This window comes from Cibotium barometz, chromosome 38, assembly GCF_041138505.1.
Source record: "Cibotium barometz isolate CiBa-2024 chromosome 38, ASM4113850v1, whole genome shotgun sequence".
NCBI classification, from domain to species: Eukaryota; Viridiplantae; Streptophyta; class Polypodiopsida; order Cyatheales; family Cibotiaceae; genus Cibotium; species Cibotium barometz.
Window position 1 is genome coordinate 7,826,804 of NC_141083.1, and position 22,895 is coordinate 7,849,698.

General features: G+C 45.2%; 1 protein-coding gene across 1 annotated transcript in view; it reads left to right on the forward strand.

The window, feature by feature from the left end:
• Positions 1 to 22,895, forward strand: part of EYA (eyes absent-like protein) — a 74,071-nt gene that overhangs the window by 34,987 nt on the left and 16,189 nt on the right. The window contains exon 3 of the mRNA XM_086777365.1: positions 22,180 to 22,273. Within this exon, the coding sequence (XP_086633491.1) occupies positions 22,180 to 22,273 (94 nt within the window). The remainder of the gene's footprint in view (positions 1 to 22,179; positions 22,274 to 22,895) is intronic.

Sequence of the window (22,895 nt, forward strand, 5' to 3'; positions counted from 1 at the left end):
GGGATCTCTATCCCCCACAATGGACTTTGGCATTCCATGATGCTTGAACACTTGTGCAAGATATATTTTAACCATATGCTCGGCTTTGATGGTCTTTTTGACCGGCAAGAAGTGAGCTTGCTTGCTAAACCTGTCCACAATTGTCCAAATTGTATCATTACCATGTTGGGTCCGTGGCAAGTCCATAATGAAATCCATTGTAATACTTTCCCATGGCTGCGTGGAAATAGGCAATGGCTGAAGCAAACCTGGTGCCTTTTGCATATCAAATTTCACCTTTTGACATTAGTCCATTTGAATGTGGCCTTCTTTTTTGTCAAATCATGCAAAGGAGAAGCAATCCATGGAAAGTGCCAAATGAACCTGCGGTAGTAAGAGCATAATCCAAGAAAACTACGGATCTCATGTACCGAACTGAATTCGGGCCAATTCCGAATTGCATCAATCTTTGTAGGATCCATCCGCACTCCATCTTTGGACATAATATGCCCAAGCTAATGTATCTTTGACAAGAAGAACTCAATCTTCTTTGCATTTATGAAGAGTTTATGCTTACGGAGCTCTTCAAAAACAATGGCCAAATGAGCTCTATGCTCTTTTTCGGTCTTCGAGAAGACTAGGATGTCATTAAAGAAGACACCTGTAAATTTCTTGTACCCACGGAATATGCGATCCATCATTCTATTGAATGTAGCCGGGGCATTCGTAAGACCAAAAGGCATAACAAGATACTCATAAAGCCCAAATGCTGTCTTGAAAGCAGTTTTGTGTACATCCTGAGGCACTACACGCACTTGATGATATCCACTCTTGAGATCAATTCGGCTAAAGCATGTCGATCCATCCAACTTTTCAAGGATGTCGTCTATGCGTGGAATCGGAAACTGATTCTTGATAGTAAGCTTATTCAAAGCTCTATAATCCACACACATATGAAAGGATCCATCCTTCTTTTAAACCAAGAGGACAGGTGAACAATATGGAGAAGAGCTTGGTTGAACCAAACCCTTCTCAAGAAGCTCATTCACCTGCTTCATGATCTCCTCTTTTTGGGATGCACTTACAAGATAGGCTGGCCTATTAGGTGGTGAGCTACCCGACACAAGATCAATGCGATGATCTTCCGGTCGTACGGGTGGCAACTCATTTGGTAACTCATCAGCAAAACAATCATTGCGTTGTTGCAAGAATTTCAGCCTATCATTACTAAGAGTGTTTACATGTACATTATTTTCCTCAACATGATCCCGTACAAAAATCAAGTACGTAAAAACACTCTTTTTCATTACTTTCTTAATTTGTACATGAGATACAAGGGGAATGGTATCACCCTCTTCACCAGCATCAATTACATGCTCTCGGCCTTTATGCATGAAGGTGATCCTGTTGGTCTCTTGTAAGCCTTGCATGGACCAATACGTGCATGCCAAGGCTTTCCAAGCAATACATCACAACCATTCAAAGGTGCCATAAGAAAATCCTCATGATCCACATAGCCTTGAATTTGTATGCGCAACTTGCCAAAAATAGGCATGACCTGCACTTCTCTACCAACAAAGGTCCCCTGCTTCAATTTGAGGACCTATGTCCTCCACTTCAATACCCAAAGTAGCTGCCATCTGTGTAGATATGAAGTTCTTAGTTCCACAATCATCAAACATGAACAAAGCGGACTGATCCTTAAGCTGTCCCCAAGCTTTACATACAACCCTGTCTTTACTATCATGTAAAGTGTTGCTCTGCACATCCGGAACCATATGCACATTGGGCTTTGTTGTATTCGCATTATCACACTTCTTCTTGTTTGGGCATGCATTTGCAATATGCTCAGTGCTACCACAAGTAAAGCATTTCCCCTCTCTCATATACCGCTTTTTCTGCTCCGGAGTGAGACCATAATCTCACTTGGAAGGGATGCTTCTTAGTGGACTTATTTTCAGCCTTTGGGTCATTTTTATCTTGGTTTTGGTCCTTTTAGATGGTTATCCATTATTTTGCAGGTTTTGAACAGCACTCTCTTTGCCTTGGAATGAGGGTTTAGCCTTATTGGATCGACTCAACTTGAGTTCCAATTGCTCGGTGGTGGCAGTGGGCGGCTGCGATTAATTGGTGTAAGGTGTGACCAGGATACATTTGTAGTCCCGCTTTGTACACGGGTTGCAATCCCGATTGAAACCTTCTCTTCCTTTCCGCCTTGGTGACATGCATAAATGAAGATACCTCCAAAAGCACTTTCCAAAACTTTTGTACAGATGCATTCACTGATTCCCCCTCATTTTGCTTCACCCAATCCCATCATTCAATGCATTGGGAGGCAAGAATTGAGCATAGAACCTCTTCCCATGATCTAACAGGATTCGGTGGGAGCTTCTCCGTGAGCCACCAATGGACAGCAGTGTCTTTCATAAACATGTTTACATGCCGGATCATGGATTTCTGAGTGAAATCCTCATCACTGAAAGCAATATAAAACTGGGCAATAAAAGCAAGTGCCTTTGATGCATCATATTCCCCATGATATGCGTCAAACTTCACAGATTTGTCTCCATCTTTGAAGTCACGAGACTTTTTGCATGTGCTTGCATCTCAACATGTTTTCCCCCATGTTTGTCCATTGGGACAGCCCCTGTGACTGGCATCATTTTAGGACCAAAAGGTGATGCATAAGACATAGATACATAAGCCTTGTAAGCATGAGGCATGGTTGGCCCCTCAACATGCATTGGTACATTTTCAGCCATAGCTTCTCCCTCACGAGAGCACACTCGAAGGCATGAGTGGCATGAAAGATATGCGGAATACCTGCACTAGCAGAAAATTGCAGCCCATGTTGCATGTGTTGTGTATGCACATTTTCAGCCGGCAATGGCATTTGACATTTTGACCACTGCCATAAACATTGTGTCCTTCACGGGCTACATAAGGTATTCTTGCATGGCGTGAAGTCACTGATTGTTTCTCTCCCATAGCATGGAGATTCATCCTCTTAGACATAAGTTCTTATTCGGGCACCTGTGGGGATTCCAAGACATGTGGGATGGTTGCCTTTTCTGCATAGGCATCCTCGGTACGAGCCAAGTATGCACGTGCTGCATCCCTCGGTTGCATGTGCAACTCTTGAGCAATCATTGCCATTGCATGATCCATATAAGATTCAGCTTTCTTGGCCTTCAAACGGTCATGTACCAATGGATTCTCGCGGCGGTAGAGATTCAATTCTTCTTGTTGTGCATGGAGAAGAGCTTGCATACGAGTAAGTTCAGCCCTGAAGACTATGGACTCTTCTTCTTGCATCTTCTCTTTGCCTCACGGGACGGCTGTCCCACATATTCATGTTCCCTATTGTGCACCACATGAGTTTGCTCATCCTGTAAAGCATTGGAGGCATGAATTTCATTGTCCCTGCCTCTTGTGTTAGCATCTCCAACATTCATTGTATGGCTGTCCATAATGTTCTAAGTGTAGAGATAGCTAGTGTTCACGGCGGTGATCATCTCTCACGATAGAAGTGAAAGAGAACCGTATGCTCTGCTACGAATGTAACTTGGTTGAATACAATGCTAATCAATACACTTAAATACACTAAGATTTGATGGACACTTGCTCAAATACAAGAAGTAATTTGCTGAATTGACAAGACACACACAATGAGCCGGAACGGCCGACCCCTCCCTCAAATAAAGTATATTGATCTTGGGAGAATCAAGTACATAGTGTCATGGGCATTTCAGACCAGATTTCCATACCAATGCATATGAATACAGTATTGCAAACAAGTGGTTGTCGATGTAGACTTGCAACTCATACTACCCTCTCAAGTGCCCATGTTCCCTACCATCTGCTCTCTATTGTTCCACCAACACATGGTAGCAGCAATCTGCAAGAGAGCACGTACGACGAGAACACTACACAGGGTATGTGATCTTGTAATCCGGTTCCTCCCTCCTGCTACTTGCTTCCATATTTAAGCATAAAAGCTTACCAATTGCAAGTAGAGTCGATGACAACGGAAGTCTTTGTGATGGAAGTCCTTGGAGTGATGAGATCTTCGATTTGTCGCATTTCTTCACGACAGAAGTCTTCAAGTGGATGAAGGGAACCTTGGGAAAGCTTCCCCTACGGTTCAACTTGAGAAAGGAGGGCTGAAATTAGGGTTTTTAGCAAAAAGACCAGAAATTACAGCAATAAAGAGAGCTGTTTTGCTGAATTTCAGTCATTGGGAGTGTGTAGGAGAGTGATTAGCATCCAGAAACATTCTTGGGAGCTTGAGAAACATCTTAGCAAGCTTGGAAATGGAGTTGGGAAGGAGAAAGTGCAGAAAAATGCAGCCCAAATGCCCTCATGAAGGAGGCGCCAATCTCTAGAGAGTGGAGGAGGAGTGAGGTGGTGAGTTGTCCAGTGTAGGTGGCAGGTAGGTGCTTTGTGGAGCAAACTAGAGTGGACACATGGCTGGTTACTCCCTTTGTACAAAGGGGATAAGGTCTGGGCGGTGGACATTGGGTTATGTTCACCTCGAGACATCAGTGTGTGTGAACACCAGGCTGGTCATAATTTATAAGTGAGTTTTGGTCGCCCAAAACTTAATGAAGTGTGTACACACTCACTTATAAATTAGTGCTAACTCCTAAGGCTAGGTTTATGACCAATACTTACCACCTGTCACATGTCACATGCCACAACCATGTTAGTAGACAGTTTCACACGCACAGTTGGCGGGCGGGAGTCCCCTAACCTGGAACTACACATTGGTCAAGCAAGCATGAAAACAGCAAGCAATTTCAATTGCAAGCAAGCACATAAAGATGCTATGCAATGCAGCATTGGTATGGACAATCCCCGTTCATGAGACTATACCAAAATAGACGTGCTCCAGGCAAGTACATGAGGTACCAGACCCAATGGAACACCAATCCACCAAGCATTTCCGGGCATGTACACGGAGGCACAAGTCCCAACGGAAAGCCAAGTCCACAATATCACATGACTGGCATCAATCCCCGGTATATACAACTACCATGGACACCAGCCCAATGTAATGGTGACACCTGATGCATCCTTTCTGCTGGAACTGTGCACCTTCCTGCATCCTTTCTGTTGGAACTGTGCACCTTCCTTGGGACATAGCTTAGTGGGCTGAGCGTGAATGCTCTGATACCAATGTTGCATGCGCGGAAGCCTTGCTGTACTGTTCCACAGCCCTAAGCATACTTAAGAACATCGATGCTAATTACTTATGATTAAGACACAGAGGAGAGAGAAGAAGAGAGAGATTAGGTGTCAGGTTTTCTTTATGCATATGGTATAAAAAAGTAAGTAATGCTTGTACATGGTGGAGGCTTATGGTCAGCCCCTTAGGGGTTGACCCTTAGCCCTACTACATGAGTTCTACTATTGCTATGGATGAATGAATCTACAACTAATGAACTGAATTATGCTGAGAATGATGTGATGATTATATATGTGAATATGGCTGCAGTCGGCCAGTATTTACTGCTGTCGGCCACTTCATCTGGACAATTAAATCACATAAATGCTGCATTCTATGCTTCTGCCCTGTCCACACCTGCTGGCCTTTGGCTGACTGCTGTATGGAGCATTTTCTGCCAGTCGACAGGCCCCATACCTCCTTAAATGGCTGTTGATGGTTATGTTGCTGATGATGATCCTGCTAAGGATGATGATTCTGATGGGGGGGGATGTTGGCTGCATTGAGAAGTGCATTTGTGTAGCCTCTACATCTTCAAGTTGCCATGTTATTGAGTGGCCAGGCTGACTTTCTTTCCAACAGAGGAAGTTCAAAGTCTTTGGAGTCACTACATAGTAGGTTTTGTCATCTTTGGCAAGGAACTTTTTTTTTCTGTTTGACAAGATGCCTATGATCAAAATCTGTGTAGCTGGTGTATGTGTGGTGACAATGCAACTGTACGTTTTATTTATAGCTGAATTCTAAACAGGTTTTGGTTATATAGCGTCAGGTTGCAACAAATGTGGTGGTAAGCGACTCTCACTCTGTGGGAGGGGGTCAGAGAGGCATTTTCATGGTGTGGCTCCCTAGGTGCCATCTGAGCATGGTATTTTGGTGGCAGCGAAGCTCCAATAGAGACAGAACTAGGCATTTGTGGTGCTCATAATGCATAACCCGTGAGAGAGGGCCGAATCTATCTCAGAAGAGACAATGAAATCTCCCGCAAATCTCAAAGTAAGATTGGCATCTGAACATGTAATGCTCCTTTGTCTCGGCGTCCCCTATGCTGCATACCCTGCATTTCCATGCCTCCCGGGGGTGCGATCCACTCTACCAGACTCAATCTGTAGATAGTGGGATGATACCCTCAGCTGGCCCATGTTTTTCCACATGGCATGTTACATGTGCCTTTGAAGATAGCTAGGGCTCACAATAAATCCATCCTTTGAAACTCGTAAAAAATGCTGTGTAGAGCTGGAGCTTGGTAGTGAGCTCTAGTGGAGACACCCATGTGCGGCTTGTGTGTATCCCTGCAAGATCGACGCAGATAAGGTGGTTGATCTCCTGAGGGGAGAGATCTAGAAATGGTGAATCAAGGCTGTACTCGAAGGGGGGGAGGCGTTCCATCTAAAGGACATGTTTGTCAAACCAGCTAACCACCCGTGAATACCAAGACTTGCTCTTCCCCTCTCGGGTAAGCTGCATGAAGGACACGGGAGACGATCTGCAGCTAGTGTATATACATGCTGTATGTAAATGATGGTCTGAAAGAGTGAATCCATGACAAGTGGGGATGCTCAAAACTCAGCTAAGATGATCTCATGTGGCATTGATGGCTTTGAATCATATGTGAGAGCATCATCAGGTGTAGTTGCTTTGTACTCTGCCAATCATCCACTCCGAGATCTGGTCCCCAAAAAGGGGCACCGTACACCATAGTGTTGAACAACCAACACTTGGTGTGAGGCTCCTGGAATTGGGCCTGGAAACATTCTCTCTCCAGGCCATAGTTGAGGGAAACTTAGATGCCGAAATTTCCAGAAGGGTGGAAACGAAAAATGGAAATGCCACATCAGCAAGGAGGGCTTAGGGATCTCCACTATAAGATAAAATAGGGGTTTCACAAAAAAGTGTGTGGATTTAGGGATAGAGTCCTTAGAAGTGAGAGTGCACAAAAAGAAGAGCTCTAGAGACAAGACAAGACGTAGCGCGACCTGCTCTCCCCCCCCTTCCTGTGGTTTTGCCTGTGTTGCGCTCCCCCCCCTTCCTATGGTTTTGCGTGTGTTGCGCTCCCCCCCCCCCCCCCCTTAGCTGCTTTTTCTTTTTCCGCCCCTTTCCTTTTGCCGTTTTTTTTCCCTTTTTTTTTCTTTTTTTTTCTTCTCTTTTTTTTTCTTTCTTTCTTTCTTTTTCTTCTCTTTTCTTGTTCTTTTTGCCTCTTTCCTTTTGCCATTTTTTTTTTCCTTTCTTTCTTTTTTCCCTTACAGCGATAGGCATATTATGCAGGGAGCATGCAGAGAGCACTTCCTTTCGGGAGGATGTGAAACGCATTGATGCTATGGTGAGGCCTATTGTCCACTTGCTGAGGCTTGTAGATGCTATGCAGCCATGCATCGGGAAGGTGTATGAGGCGATGGATAGAATGATAGAGAACTTGCAAGAGTTAGAGCCCGATGAGGATAGATATGAGGAGATTCGTTCCTTATGTGTGACGAGGTGGAACTCCTATGCCTCTCCTATGCATTTAGCTGCGTATATGGTGGACCCTGAGTTTCAGGGTAATGGATAGGAGAGTGACAGGGAGGTCAGTGATGGTTGGAGGCGCATCTTGGATCGTCTAGTGCCAGATGGAGGCATTAGGCGCAAAATCAGAGACCAGCTTGCTGCATACAGGTCCTTTCATGGTGCTTTTGGTTGTGCGGATGCACAGGAGAATAGGTTGAAGGTTGGGGCTGCTTTGTGGTGGGAAGACTATGGTTCAGATGGGCCTGAGCTGCAACACTTGGCTATCCGCATTCTCAGCCAAGCTGTAAGCTCCTCTTGTTTGGAGCAACTTTGGAGTTCTTACAGCCATATTGCATCAAAGAAGAGGAACCTCCTTGGTGTAGAAAAGGCCAATGACCTTGTCTTTGTAAGCGCAAATTGCGAATGCTTTGCAAGGGTGCGACTGCAAAGGCAAATCCCTTTACTCAGTGGGAGATGGAGCAGGAGGACGGAAATGAGCAGGTGGAGACACAACAGAGCCCAGAGGACGATGCCACTACCTTTCAGAGACTGGTCATGTACTCAGCCATGATCATGATGCCAGTACTTCTCACGCTCCAACCTCTGATTGAGCATTGCAGGCTCTATGATTTATCATTTAGCTATGTTTCATTGTTTTGAGTCTTGACTTAGCACTTTATGTGCATTGTAGACACTAGTCATTTGTTATTTGATAGTGATCATCATTTCATGCTTATATATTGGCTTAAACTTTGTCGGTGTACTTATTAGCGCCTGTTCGGTGTTTGCGCCACGTATTGTACATTTAAAGTGATGCCTTGAAAGTTCAAAGTGTAAAAACATAAATGTTATTTTATTTAGTGTGCTTTGTAGTCAATAAATTGCATATTCCATATGCTGTCCCCGTCCCGTCGTCCCCGTTCCCTGCCCTTTGCCGTTCCCCGTCCCCGTTCCCGTCCCTGTTCCCCGTCCCATGTTACTATGCCAAATATACCTGACCGATTTATCAACTCTTTGGGGCTGATTAGCTCCACCAACAGTTGATTTTGGAGCTCCATGCTTTTCCCAAAGTGATTAGAAAGTAGCTCTACTTGTCCTTTCAAGTCCAAGAACAAATCCTTCTTATCCTTTGTATTATTCCAATACAAAGGATGTACAGGATGTACAATGGCCATGGATTCAAGGAGATCCTAATCTCAGCATTCAAAGTGTTGCATATGGAAACAAGTTCTTTCTTCACAAAGCTAACCAAACTTGGAAAGGTCGATTCTTTAAGCTTTTTAGTCATGTAAACTCCCTTCACTTTTCTCCTGGCACTTGAATCAGCTTTTCTTTGACTTCAATGCAAAGGCAGCCTGCTGCCTTTCGCATTGTACTTTAGGTAGCTTTTTTCTGAACCAACATCCAAAAGAGCTTTCCATTCATTGAATTGTTCCTCGCTGAAGCTTGAATTTTCCCCACACACAGTGTTTAACTGAAGACATGCCAACTTTCTTGCAACTGCATACTCCATGATATAGCACTCCCTTTGTTGAGAAATCTTGATCAAGTGATTCATCTCTCGCAACAATGGAAGCAGGTCTCCCAGGAAAAGGAGAGTTTCTACATCACTTAGGATGTCTAGCAATTGTGAGGCCTTTTCTGTTCCCTTGCCCTTCTTTATGGCAAGCTCATTCACGACACCAATCACTGCCTTATATTCTTCATGTAAACGCTCAACAGGACCAATAAGTGAGATCCACCTTGTATCAATGTTTTTCTTCAACTTCTTTCCTTGACTTATGCCATCAGCAAAGCTTTTGAATGCTTTGAAGCGTTTTGGGCTTTTTGCAAAAAATGCATATGCTTTATGGACCAACTCTTCCACCTTTTGCACATTATCAAAGTTGGCAATTATTTTGAAAGCCAAGTTCGTACGGTGTGACATGCAATGTATTCCCAATGCATAAGGAATGTATGATTTCTTCAATTGGACACACAATCCAGCCTGTTGTCCATGCATGACAGAACAACCATCCACTCCCACACAAACAACCTTTTGAGCAAGGTCTTTTAATGACATTCCAGCAATAGTGGTCATGGCATTGATGACTAGCTCCACTAATGCATCCGATGTTGCACCAGTTTCTAACTTGAGCACCCCAATAAAGTTTACCTTCCTTACATGGTTCTCCACGAAGTAAGCATAAATGCATGCCCAAGAACTAGAATCCCGAGCGGTCACTTCATCAAGTGAAATGGCTATGAATGTGGCATTTGATATGCTTTGTTGTAAGCTCCCTCTCACAATCTCCGCCATGGCATTTGCAAATTGCCAACCGGAGGGCTCATTTCAATATTGTGTTGGAAATTGTGAAATCTGAAGTCCGATGAAGTTGAGAGGATTTCTCCACTTGGGATAGTCTGACATAGGCTTCCCGATTGATAGGATGTGTAACACAATAGAAAATTGGGCAAGAGTTGCCTTACAATCCCTCACGACTTTCCTCTCATATAAGTGCACAAAATATTTTTTATTTTTTTCACTCTCCTCTAGATGCAAGAGATGTGCTTCATATTATCCCATGTTTTGTATGTGTCGACATACATCTTTGGACTTCCATCTCACCACAGTTTCTATCTTTCCATCAACCAGCTTTTTTTCATGCACCTTCCCTATGTGCTTCTCTATGGTATCTAGCTTCTTCCTCAACTGTTCACCCCAAGTGATCAATCATATCAAACACATGACACTGGCTCGAGGGAATTGGCAGCACTCGGCCTCTTTGTCAATCGGGTATCACCCATGAAGAGAGTTTCCTTGGAAGTATAGGAGTGAGTGATGAATCATGCTAAGTCTTCGACAATGCGAGAGCAGATCAACAAACTCCATACTCTTCAGCAAGAGGTTCTTCAGATTGGGAAGGAGATATCATTAGAGGACATGGCCATCACCCTGTTGTCTCATCTGTCCTCTCAGTACTCAGCTTTCTATTCCTCTTCGATCACCAGTGAGAGGCGCAACACCATTACTTAGGAGGAGCTTGTGCCGATGGTCTTGGATCAAGAGGAGCGGTTTCTGAACCCTCCACAGGGCGGAGGTTTCTGTATTTTTGGGAGTGATGCCTATGTTTACATTCCAAAGAAGTAGAGGGGGAAGCTTGACTCCAAGTCCCACAAGCTTGTTTTTATGGGATATAACTCTCTTTCCAAAGACTACACGTTATATGACCCAAAGTGGAGTGATGAGCATGTTCTAGCTTCCACTGTTGATGAGCCAGTGCTTCTTAGAGAGCCAAATGAGTATGATGATGAGTCCCGGGCCATTGTTCCAATGAGTTAGCCTCAGTCAGTAGGAGAGGCTGATCCTGAGATTGGAAATTTGCCACAACAGAGGCAGGCGGCTCTGCGTTCTGTTCTGGTACCGAAGTGGTTGTTGGATACCATTCGAGAGTCTGGTGTGACGGAGTATCCCTCCGAGTGGACCACGGAGGACGGACCTTGAAGATCCCACAGAGTTCGTGACAAAAGTAAGTCAGAGAAGCATTTAGAGGTAAAGTATGCATTGATGTCTTGTATCATTCGGGACAAAGAGCCTACTTCAGTTAAGAAAGCTCTTTCCCAAGAGACTTGGAGGAAAGCCATTTAAGGCCATAGAAAAGAATGGGACTTGGGAGTTGCTTCCGAGGCCGTAAAAACGGTTTGTCATTGGTGTCAACTGGGTCTACAAAACAAAGTATAAGTCCGATGGTCTCTGGACAAGGAAAAGGCCAGACTTGTGATTGAGGGCTATGCTCAGCGGCCAGGCATTGACTATGAGGACACTTTTGCACCGACAGTTAGGATGGCCATGATTCGGACAGTTCCTGCCCTTGCCTCTCATCAGCAGTGGCCGGTGTATCAGATGGATGTTAAATCTGCATTCCTAAATGGTGACTTGCAGGAGGTGTATGTTGAGCAACTTCCAGGCTTTGAGGTTCCGGGCACAAAAGGTATGGTTTACAGGTTGCGGAAGGCCTTGTATGGTCTTAAACAAGCTCCCAAGGCTTGCAACAAGAAGATTGATGCTTTCTTTCAGAGACAAGGTTTCCAAAGATCAGGTGCGGATTTGAACTTGGATCTCTTTCGGAAACGTGGCATGGTCACATTGATTATCCTCTTATGACGGATTCTCGTTTGTAATGACAAGGAACGTTAGTTGGAAACGCGATCAAGCACTGCAATATTTTCATGAAGGTGTGACTCTTGGTTGGAGAAGGCCTTGGTCTCTTCTCCATAAGCCAGACTGCCAACATCAAGGTGAGATCACATTGGTATAGTCCTCGTTGGCCTAGTGGAAGGGTGAGGTGCATCCACTCAGATAGCATGGTTAGACTTACTCCATTTCTTTTTGGGATTCGAGATTTAGCAGACCCAAAGGGGGTTCTCTGTTTCTCAGCTAGTGGTATGTTCATGAGTTGCTGGAGGCCTTTGGGGTGGAGAATTGCAAGCCTATTTCATCTCCGATGAACCCGAATACCAAACTTATTGTACATGATCCTTGTGAGTAGGTTGATACCTCTTTATATCGAAAACTTGTCGGTTCATTGATTTGCTGAACACCGGATTGGACTTGAGTTTTCCAGTGGGGCTATTGAGCTCATTTATGCAGACACCTTTGACGACTCATTGGGACGCAAGATTGTGGTCTTGCGGTATCTGCAGGGTTCGAAGGATCTTGGACTCTTTAATGACACTGGAGGGGGATCGAAGGACCGAGTTAGTCTCCGAGGTTGGAGTGACTTTGATTGAGGAGGAGATCCAAACACGAGGACTCAGGAGATCTAATTTAGGATACCGCTTTACCCTTGGCTCGGGAGCGATTAACAAGCAGCTTGTTTAAAAGCAACCACAATTTGCAAGGCAGTCCTGCAGCATCTTCTCAACCTTGTAGAAAAGTCCAACATCTTGATTGAGTTCTTAGCATTCACAAGCCTTCAAGCCTAATTGAGTTGATTGAGTGTGCATTGAGAAAATTCAATGCAACCAGCACTTATAACCTTTAGTGCCCCTACTATAAAAGAAGGAGACGCTCCAAAGAAAGGCCTGCCACATACCAAATGTGTTGCATACTCTGACTTGTCTACACTCTATATCTCGTTGCTGATTGATGCTACCTTAGGTAACAAGAGTTTTCTATAAACATGCTGTGAAGGAGGATCACCAAATACACATGCATAAACAAGATTAGAGAAACCAAATAAAAGAGATGCAAGTAAGCTCACCACCCAACTGTAGGTTCACGTCCCAAACCTCCCCCAAGCCAAGGTTCCACTCCCAGGAGTCCATGCCAGTCGACCCTAGCGTCCCATACCACCAGTGTTGCTGCCTGGCTCCAAGGACCCTTGACAAGACTACTTGTGATCCACCATGTCCATGGCAACCCTAGCGTCCCATACCATGAGTGCTGCCTGGCCACAAGGACCCTTGGCAAGACTACCTGTGATCCACCATGCCAGTCAACCCTAGCGTCCCATACCATCGATGCTACATGGCCACAAGGACCCTTGGCAAGACTACCTGTGATCCACCATGTCCATGGCAAGAGTAAGCCTCTTGATCCAGGTTCAGACCAAGCCTCTTGATCCAGGTTCAGACCACAATGAATCAATAATAACCAAAGACTCACTTATATAGTGTTAATTACTGCTATAAATAACAATCCAGTCATAAATAGCGAAAAACCTTGGACTTATCAAATCTGAACCTTAGCCACCTGAATCCGCTTGCTTCCCCTAATCCCAGGGCTCCCCTAACCCTACTTGATTAGTTCCTAACCCGAAGGATTAGTGTCAGGTACATAACATTCCTCCCCACTTGGTACATTTCCATACTTGGAAATAAATGAAGAAGAATCTAGCTACCTACATCAATTGTCTCAAAAATCAAGTTCATACCTGTCTATCAAATCCACATAACTTGCTACATGCGGAAGCTCTGGGAGTCTTCTTTCAGCCCTAAACACCATCTAGGAACATGTTGATGCAAAACGCATGCAAAAGAGAGAGATAGCTGAGTATTCAGTATATCATGAAGTACAATGCAAAAAGGTACATCAGTCTTGCAGCCCTTGGCTGCCTTCCATGAAAAGGTATAAAACCCTAATTCTAAGCCTAAGTCTAGACCCACCCATTGCTGGACTAAATGGTCCTCATTGATGAGCAAATCTGCCTTTTATAGGCTGGAAAAGTCCCCATGGACTGGCCGCCGACTGCTGGTTGGCCAGGTCCAGGACAATAATCCCCTTCATGTGCTTCAGCCGCCACCGCGACAGGTTCTATGCTTTCAGATACTGGCCGACAGCAACACCACAACATCCATGAGGCAATACATGCTCCTAATCTCTGGTCTTGATCTGTCTTTATCTAGTTGCTCTCCTCAGGATTAGCTTTGAGCTGAGCTAGTGCATGTCTTGCACATGACAGAACTAGCTCAAGTGAAGCTGATGTTCCTCCAGCATATGACCGTGGGAACAAGACAAAAAAAACAGAACCTTCTAAGATTTGTGAAGAATATAAACCATCCTTCAATCCTCCAACTCCTCATGGAATCGGAAACCTGAAATCGCCGAGATAAATATCTGCAAGCTGCAATGTCATGCCCATCCTTTTCAAGATCTGGTAATCCTCGTACCTAGGGAATATCATACCTCTCTCTCAGAGACTCCTAACTATCAGGCACCACAACTATGTGTCCTTCAAGCTATCAAAGTCTGAGGGCATTTGGGTTTTAATCCAACTCCTACCAAACATATTCTCGCCATTGCCAGAACCATATGCTCAGTAGTACCATAGGCAAACTCGACCATAGGGATGTACCTCTCCCAATAAAATGGTCACCTGGAGCCGTATGCACAAAGCATAATCTCCAAAACCTAATCCCATCCTCTTTGTCTGTCCACCATTGAACTGAGAATGATTAGAAAACACAAGTCCGATGAATCTCTGGATGACCTATCGTAGGAGCATCACAACATAAGAAATTTCTCTCCTAATCTCAGCACAATCCGACACACAAACTGTATCATCATGATGTAAACAACCGGTTCTTAATATAGTACTGACTACCTTTCCACTCAAATAGGTGGAATGATCCTTGAGTACTGGTCTAAATCAATGAAGATCCATGCCTGGACCGAAGTCTGCACAAATTGGGTAAAAGATTCACCCACCCCAATCCTAGTATCCCATCCAAATTACCCTTTTGATTTCCTTCTGAAGTCTTACGTAACTCTATCTACCGTAGGGTAACTACCCCTCGTAAGGATAGGACATAACAAGGTTAGGAAATATAGACACACCCAAAAACTCTACATGTTGCAAATCCTAGCGTCCCATACCACTAGGATACACACCATATAAAATTTCCTTAAGACTTTTAAAGCCAAGTCAGGGTGATCAATCCTTTCCCAACTAAGTCTTGGTGCACTACACCTCCATCCCATGTGATGGTCCGCGCTATGGAATAACAATGAAATAATTCACACATGTCCACACGTGACACATCCGACAACTCTCATCCTAATTTTGCTCCAACACAGGAATATACCATGTGATTTGTACCAATCCCGAGATATTTTGACTATTGTCAAGCAATCTCGTCCTAATGGAGCTCCAAGAGGGAAATATACCATGTGATCTATCCCAATCCCGAGATATTTAGACTATTGTCAAGCAATCCCATCCTCCCCCAGCTAGCTCATCCTCAGAGGCTGAGACCCTAGGATCAAACAATCCTGTGAACAACCAACCGTTCAACTTGAAGACCACAACTAACTGAACAGAGAAAACATTTGTGAAACCGCGCATTGCGAAACCAATGTCCCCCAAACATCTAACTTAACCAATGTCTCCCAATGTTAATTATAAACTATAATTAACATCAGACGAAAGAGTACCAACACATTTAAGCAGTTCATAATAAATATACATTATATTACGAAGTCATGTTGAGTTACAAAAATAGATGTGGGACTGCAAAGTCACCCTTCAAAATACTGGAGCATCTTCCATTACAAAGGAGAAAACATTACATGGATGCATAACTCTAAATATATATCAGTAACTAACTGAGACACAAGGCTATCCCAGATGTGACCAAGTCCCACTGCTAGGTTCACACAATACACGTGCTCATTCGGTTGCATTTTCACTCCCAGCTTCTACACAAATTTGGCATTAGCGAAATTGTGAGTGCTACCACGGTTAAAAATGATGTGCACAGTCTTTCCTAACACCAACTCATACATACGTATCAAGTCATTAGGACCGAAGACTGCCATGCAGAAAACACGTTATGTGCAAGCACTCTGATCTAAAACAAACAGGAGAAAAGCACGCAAAACAAAATTTCCCACCTGCACGTCACGTAGGAGAGATGAAGATCCGGCTCTGAATCATTGCAACGACTTGCTTCACTCAATTTCGTAACGGGCTGAGTACAAGGGAGCTAAGGCCTTCTCTTTTATGGCTAAAAAAACACCCAAGTGCTTGTTTCCAAAAAAGGTCCCTTTTTTAAAGTGCGCTAAAAAACCTCCCCCTCCGTCACGTGTTTTAATAAATGCAGCTCCCATGATTTTTTAATGTTAAAAATAGCATGACTGTTTGTTTAAAAAAACAATAACCCTATAAATGCCATAAACATGCTTTTTCTCTTCCAAAAAAAATAGCTCACCACTTTTTGCCCCCCTCTCTCTCTCTCTCTCAGGTATTTTTGCCTCGCCATCGCCTATTTATCACATATTACACCCCCATTATGGTACTGGTTGGAGCTAGACAGATCTGCATTGCATTCTTGTATACCCTGCGCATATAGGTTGCATACCGAGCCTCTAGTAATAGTTCTCCATCCATCACACCCCCCCACTAGCTCAGTACTTTCATAGTTTATTTCATGTTCATTTTGTCCTTTTTTTTTGGACATCCAGAAGACATTGACAGTTGTACGTTGATTTGTCTCATAGGTCGAGTTCGGCCTCTAGTAGACGTTAATACAGATTTCTTTCTTTCTTTCTCTCTCTCTCTCTCTCTCTCTCTCTCTCTCTCTCTCTCTCTATGCATTGCCCATCAGGCCCCATCTGTTGTCCGCTTGCTTTGTCACATGCGCCGGCCCTATGGCCTATGTACGACTTGTGCAGGCCGGTATGTCATGTTTCAGGTGTTGTACACCTTGTTGGGATAGCCTGTGAGGCCTCTGCAGCACGGCTTGCAGCCCTATGCACCACATCTCAAGATGGCCTATGCCGACTGCAACACCAACCCTGGTTTTTGGCTGCGCACATCCTCTATTGTGACTACAGCCCTGCTACCCTATAGTCAAACTTACCTCAACCTAAATCTTTGGAATTGGATCCAAAAAAGCCACTTGGGTTCGTGATTAATCAAGTCTCGCACGCAGATCAATGCACCTCAAGCCCTTGCAGATAGGCCATGAAACCTACACATGTTGTGTTTCCCTGCATCCTTAGCTGCAAAGTTCAAACCCTACGTCTGGCTTGATAGCAAATCTCGGCTTCAAAATCATGCTTCAACTATGCTAACTATGCTTGCATAATCACGTTGGTGGATCCATAGTCACAAGAAATGTTTCGAGGTTTTTTTCATTTCGAGGTTTTTCAGGTTTTGTTTCGAAAGGTTTTCTCCCTCGGCTAAGAAACCGTGAGGTTTCGAAAAATCAATAATTTCATAAAGCATAAATACTTAAAGAACTTATAGTAGCCATCTAAAAACATAGTGTAATGATGAAAAAATGGTGTCTTCTCACACATCTCGGGGAACCATCCTTATTTTGGTGAGGCATTATGGCAATTTTGCTTAATTAGATGTCACAAGTGGTACAATCAAGGACGCTTCAGAAATTGAAGAAGAGAAGGAAGAAATTGGGAAAGATTTTAAGACATTGAAGGATGGTGTATGAAGAAAAAGGGGAAAGAAGGGAGGAGAAGAAGAGCAAAAGAGAAGAAGAGCAAGGGACAAGAAGAGGAGAGAAGAAGAGAAAGGAAGAAGAAGAGAATGAAGGAAGGAGGAGTAGAGGTGAAAGAAGTAGCAGAAGGTGGAAAAGGGAAGGAGGGAGGCAAGAGAAGACGAGGGAAGGAAGGTGATGAGGAGTATGGAAGAAAAACAAAAACAAAAAAATCCTAGAAAAATCGCTGGGAGGGGGGGGGGTTTGCGGGGGGGAACTAAAATTTGGGCGAAATTGCTGCACTGGAGAGGTTTCGAGGTTTTTAAAAACCGTTTCGAAGTTTAGAGGTTTCGAGTTTTCGAAAGTGAGAATCATGTTTTTTGTTACTATGGTGGATCACTACATAATCATGTCATAATCACACTTTGTATCATCACGTTGTTAATCTTTGCATAATCACGTCAGGCCTAAGTCAACATCCATTGTAGTTTCACACAATAGCAAACCACATTGGGCTTTCACGACTAGTAAATCAAGCTTTGTAATCTTCAAAAGTAGATAACCTCTTCGTGGTTACAAGCACTTGCTTACTCCTACTCACGCAACACAAACAATCTACAGCGCTAACAAGAGTGGCTCCTCAGACTTGTTTAGGAAAACCGTGATGCGCTCAGAACCGAGGGTCTGCAGATAGACAGATTCAAACAAAGGCGGAGGGGTGGAACTTCTCCATTTCCACCCATGGTAGTTTTGCAGCAAGATAGGTTTGAGTGAAGGGGAAGAAAGGAGAGATTCGTAGGCATGCATGCAGGCCGGGAAACCCCAATTTTTGGAGTGCAACCCAATTTTTGTAGGCACGCATGCAGGCCGGAAAACCCCATTTTTGTAGGTTTTCTCTATAAGATCTAGTGAGGATTCAAGGAAACAAACGAAAGGAAGCCTATGCACCTGTGATTCTGATTCTGTAATTCTGTGTATTGTGTACATAAGGAAGATGTACATGTGTGTGGAAGAAAGAAGGTAATTAAGTAATATAATAGAGCCCCAACTTGACCTTGGAACAGGAAAGCGCAAGACGCTTTGTAGTCTGCAAAGAGGGTATCACTGAACGGAGAGGCTCTGCGCCAACAAGCGGCCACAGTAGATTCCTCGAAGCTCAGAGTTGGATCCGGCCTCCGCCTTTGTGATTTTGTACTGTCATGCCCATGCTCTTCTCTTCTTGTTTATGGTGTCCTGTGCGGTGTTAATTTTTACCCTGCCTGAGGGTGAAGACTAGAATAAACCGAAGCTTGCCAAATAAAATTTTTACCCTGCCTTGGGGGGCGGGGGCGAGCTGAGGGGAGGCAGCAGCAGCACTACGAAGGGGGGGGGGGTGGAAGAGCTACGACCGGGGGGGGGGGGGGGGGGGGGGGGGGGGGGGCGCACAACGGGCTGGGCGGAAGGCGCAGGCGACGCCAGTGAACGGGAGGGGGGGGGACTCGGAGTGTGCGCACGACCCAATGGTAACTATCTGCACAGTGCAATGCTTATACATGTGTACTAAAATTATTAGGGTGAAGCTAAAATTTCTTAGTGTTCCAACAAAATATGCCTCAAAATTTCCCGAGCCTTTTTCTTTTTATTTGTAGGGTTCCTGGTGCTAAAAAAAAAAAGAGTGAGTACTTTTATTACTTTCTCTCTCCTCAAAAATTACTAGTTGGAATTTATTGCACATAAACTCTATAAGAGGGTAGGAGGGATCTTACATCCTTGATGGAACTAAAGCTCTGGTACGGGTAGCAGTCAACTGGGCCTCAATCCACGGGCTATGTGGTGAAATCTGTTGGAGCTATTGCAAGGAGGCCAGCTCCGACGGAGGCTCCTCACTTGCTCTCAGAAGCCAGCCAATCTGCTCTATGCTGCCTCCTATGATAAACTTTTAATCTCTCCAAGGCTTGCATCCAAGGTGCTTGCAGTTGATCCTGAGTGAAAATCCAATCCCTACCAAATCTCCTCTATCCTGCTGCATATCTTGGAGTCCTTAATGAGCCTGTTGGGGATCTAGGTGCTCAAATGTTTTGCCTCCAGGGGTCCTCCAGGGATATAATAAGGTGCATGATCGGAGAAAGTAGTGCCTGCTAGAATATCCCAATCATGCCACCGCATCCACAAGCCCACTCATCTACATAGAACCGGTCTAATCTGACAGGTTAGGGCGTGTACTCCTATCGGATATCGAGAAGCACAGACTCCCGGGGTTGTGGTTCAAACTCTGGTAAATGCCAAGGATCTTGTCCCCTCAAAGCCAAAATCAACTCCTCCAAGACGACTACACTGTGCCAGAAATTGTAGCCATGCCACCTCTGAGAGTCTATCCTTTGTCGACTCTAACATGTTGAAATCCCCACCCATACACTAGAAATCCGCATGTGGGAGGGATTGTGGAATCGTACTCCAGAAAGTGGCTTTGCTTGTTGTGGCATTCGGCGCATATATGTTTAGAAAGCCCACTCTATCCTCTCCAATCCTGATGGTCACCCACTGAGCTCTCCCAGTGACAATGGTGTCTGAGTCGACCACTACAGGTAATAGCTACTCGTGTTGCTGACGGAAATGCATACTCCACCCTGTGTCCAAGAGGGGACAAAAAGCATGGGACCAGAAGGTGGGAGGGATTGTGGAATCGTACTCTAGAAAGTGGCTCTGCCTGCTGCGGCATTCGGTGCATATATGTTTAGAAAGCCCACTCTATCCTCTCCAATCCTGATGGTCACCCACTGAGCTCTCCCAGTGACAATGGTGCCTGAGTCAACCACAAGTAATAGCTGCTCGTGTTGCCGACGGAAATGCGTACTCCACCTTGTGTCCCGGAGGGGCCAAAAGCATGGGACCAGAAGGTGTGACTCCTGCCCTGTAGGATCTTCCCGCAACGGTGGGTAAGCCCCTCTGAAAGATGATACTCCTAGAGGAGGAGAATGTCGATGGGCCCATCGACTACCACTGTGTGAAGCTCCTCTCTAAGGACCCCATGCCTGTGAAAGCACTGGGGTCCTCGCAAACACTGAATGTTCCATGAGACAATCTACATAACTAAGATCTATGGGAAGCGGAACTGCCGAAACTGCCCTCATCTTGGGCGTGGGTTTGGACGGAGAGTAGTCATTGTTTGTCCTGAGGTGAAGCCGCGCCAGATGGGTACGAATCCTGGAGCCACTCTGTTTTGAGCCCTGGAATATGCATAGTCCATCTGTCACAGCACAGGTATCTATAGGAGGGAGGAAGGAGTATTGCCACTGAAACATGAAGAAACACAAAAAGGAGCACTTCCAGGTTGGAGGACACCATCTCCCCTTTCAGATCTTTGTGGCCAGAAGTGAGTGAGCACATCGATGATACAGAGATCATGCAAATGGTGTGAGAGCTCATGAATAGTGGTAGATACCGACTCCATGCTCCAATCCGTCCCGGGTGCTGCACTCAAAGGGAAAGAGAAAATCATCATGCCACTCTCTAGGGTGGAGGGCCTGGAGTGATGTAAAACCGAACATATATGAATAGGCGGGGTATCACTGTCGGGGGGCTGCTCAAACTCAACCTAGTCCAAGGGATGGATATCAATGATTGTTCTAGGCTCATCGAGAAGGCTTGCCTGTAGCAGATCCCTGAGCTGTCCACGTGTCGGGCAGCTACCCACAATCTTGTAGACCAAGGTGGAGGCCTCCAGAGATGCGGCTTTTGAAGCGTGGAGCTGGAGGTCTGCTTCTGAGAAAGAAAGGCAAGGGACGGCGGCCTTGGTCGGGGATAACGGAGCGGCTGCTGCCATGGAGTCCACCTGGAGGTTCGAAGACCAGAAGTTGCCGAAATTTGCCTAACATAGAAACTGCCCGAAAGCTGAAAGCACCTGTCCAGGGAGACGATGAAGAGGATAGGGGGGGGGGGTAGACGGAAGGGGGGAGCAACAGGCTGGAGAGGCTGAGACGATGAAGGAGGGGGGGGGGGGGGAACGGAAGGGGGGAGTGACAGGCTGGAGAGGCAGAGGCGCTGAATGCAAAGGGGGAAAGGGAGCTGGGGAGCGCATGAAATAGAGGAGGAGGAGGCGCTGGGGAAGGCAAGGAAGCAGGGCGGTGCAAAGGCAGAGGGCGGAGGGGGAAAGCTCAGGCAGAGGGCAGGGCGGCGTGAAGGAAGAAGGCGAAGGGGGAGAGCACAGGCGGAGGGCAGGGTGGCATGAAGGAAGAAGGCGGAGGGGAGAGCACAGGCGGAGGGGCAGGGCGGCGTGAAGGAAGAAGGTAGAGGGGGAGGGCTCAGGCGGGAGCGGAGGGCAGCGGGAGGCAGCAGGTAAGAGACGGCAAAGGAGGGGGCGCTGCACACAGGAAGAGGGGGCGGGGGAAGCGTGCAGAAGCGATGGCGAAGGAGGGCTGGTGCAGTCACGTGTACAGGGGGAGCTTCAGCATTCAAGCGTTGGCCCACTCTCTCCGTCACCGAATCTATGTTTTCTGACTGGAGCAGGAGCCTTGTGAATATCTACTTTAATTTCTCATTTTTTTTCGGCTATCTTTTAAACCTAACGGCCTGATTTATGATGTATTGTTTTCCAGGGTCTAGAAACCCTGCTTAATGAGGAGCAGTTACACGAGTGGCAGGAGCTTTATGAAATGACAGATTTGTACACTGATGGATGGCTCACAGCAGGTGCAGTGCTAACCTCATTATTTTTGGATCTTTACACTCCTAGGATTCATTATCCTTATATCATCCCGCTGAACCTTGTGATGCAAGAATTGTTTTAACATAGTTAATCAAAGGTTTTGCATGGTTTAGGGGACGAGTTATCAACAATGCATGACTTAAGTTTTTCAACTTGTCAACTAGGGCTTTATTTGATCCATATCTTTATGCTCCAAATTGCACATGTACTAAAAGTTACATGCAGCATGTAGGGTATGTTGTTGGGTGTGCCCTCGAGAGAACTTTGTTGTCTCTTCTTATTTTTAGGTCGGTAGTCCATTTACTTCTTTGGTGCACTCACATCTGAAGCTAACATACAAACTTTTCTCAATGAATCATCTGTATTAAGCCTCTATGGATGGCTATTATTGACTGAGGTGGGGTATTATTGAGACCTGCTTATGGTCTCTTTAATGGGAATATGTGATACATTACAATTCTTTGAGCACTTGGACAAGTGGTCTTTTTCTTGTTAACCTTCAATATCTAGCCATGCATTTTTGGTAGTGTGGAAAAGGCCTTCGTATACCATCTAGTGGGAATTCACCATCTTCCTCAGCTCTAATCTTTCTCCATAAGATTGAGC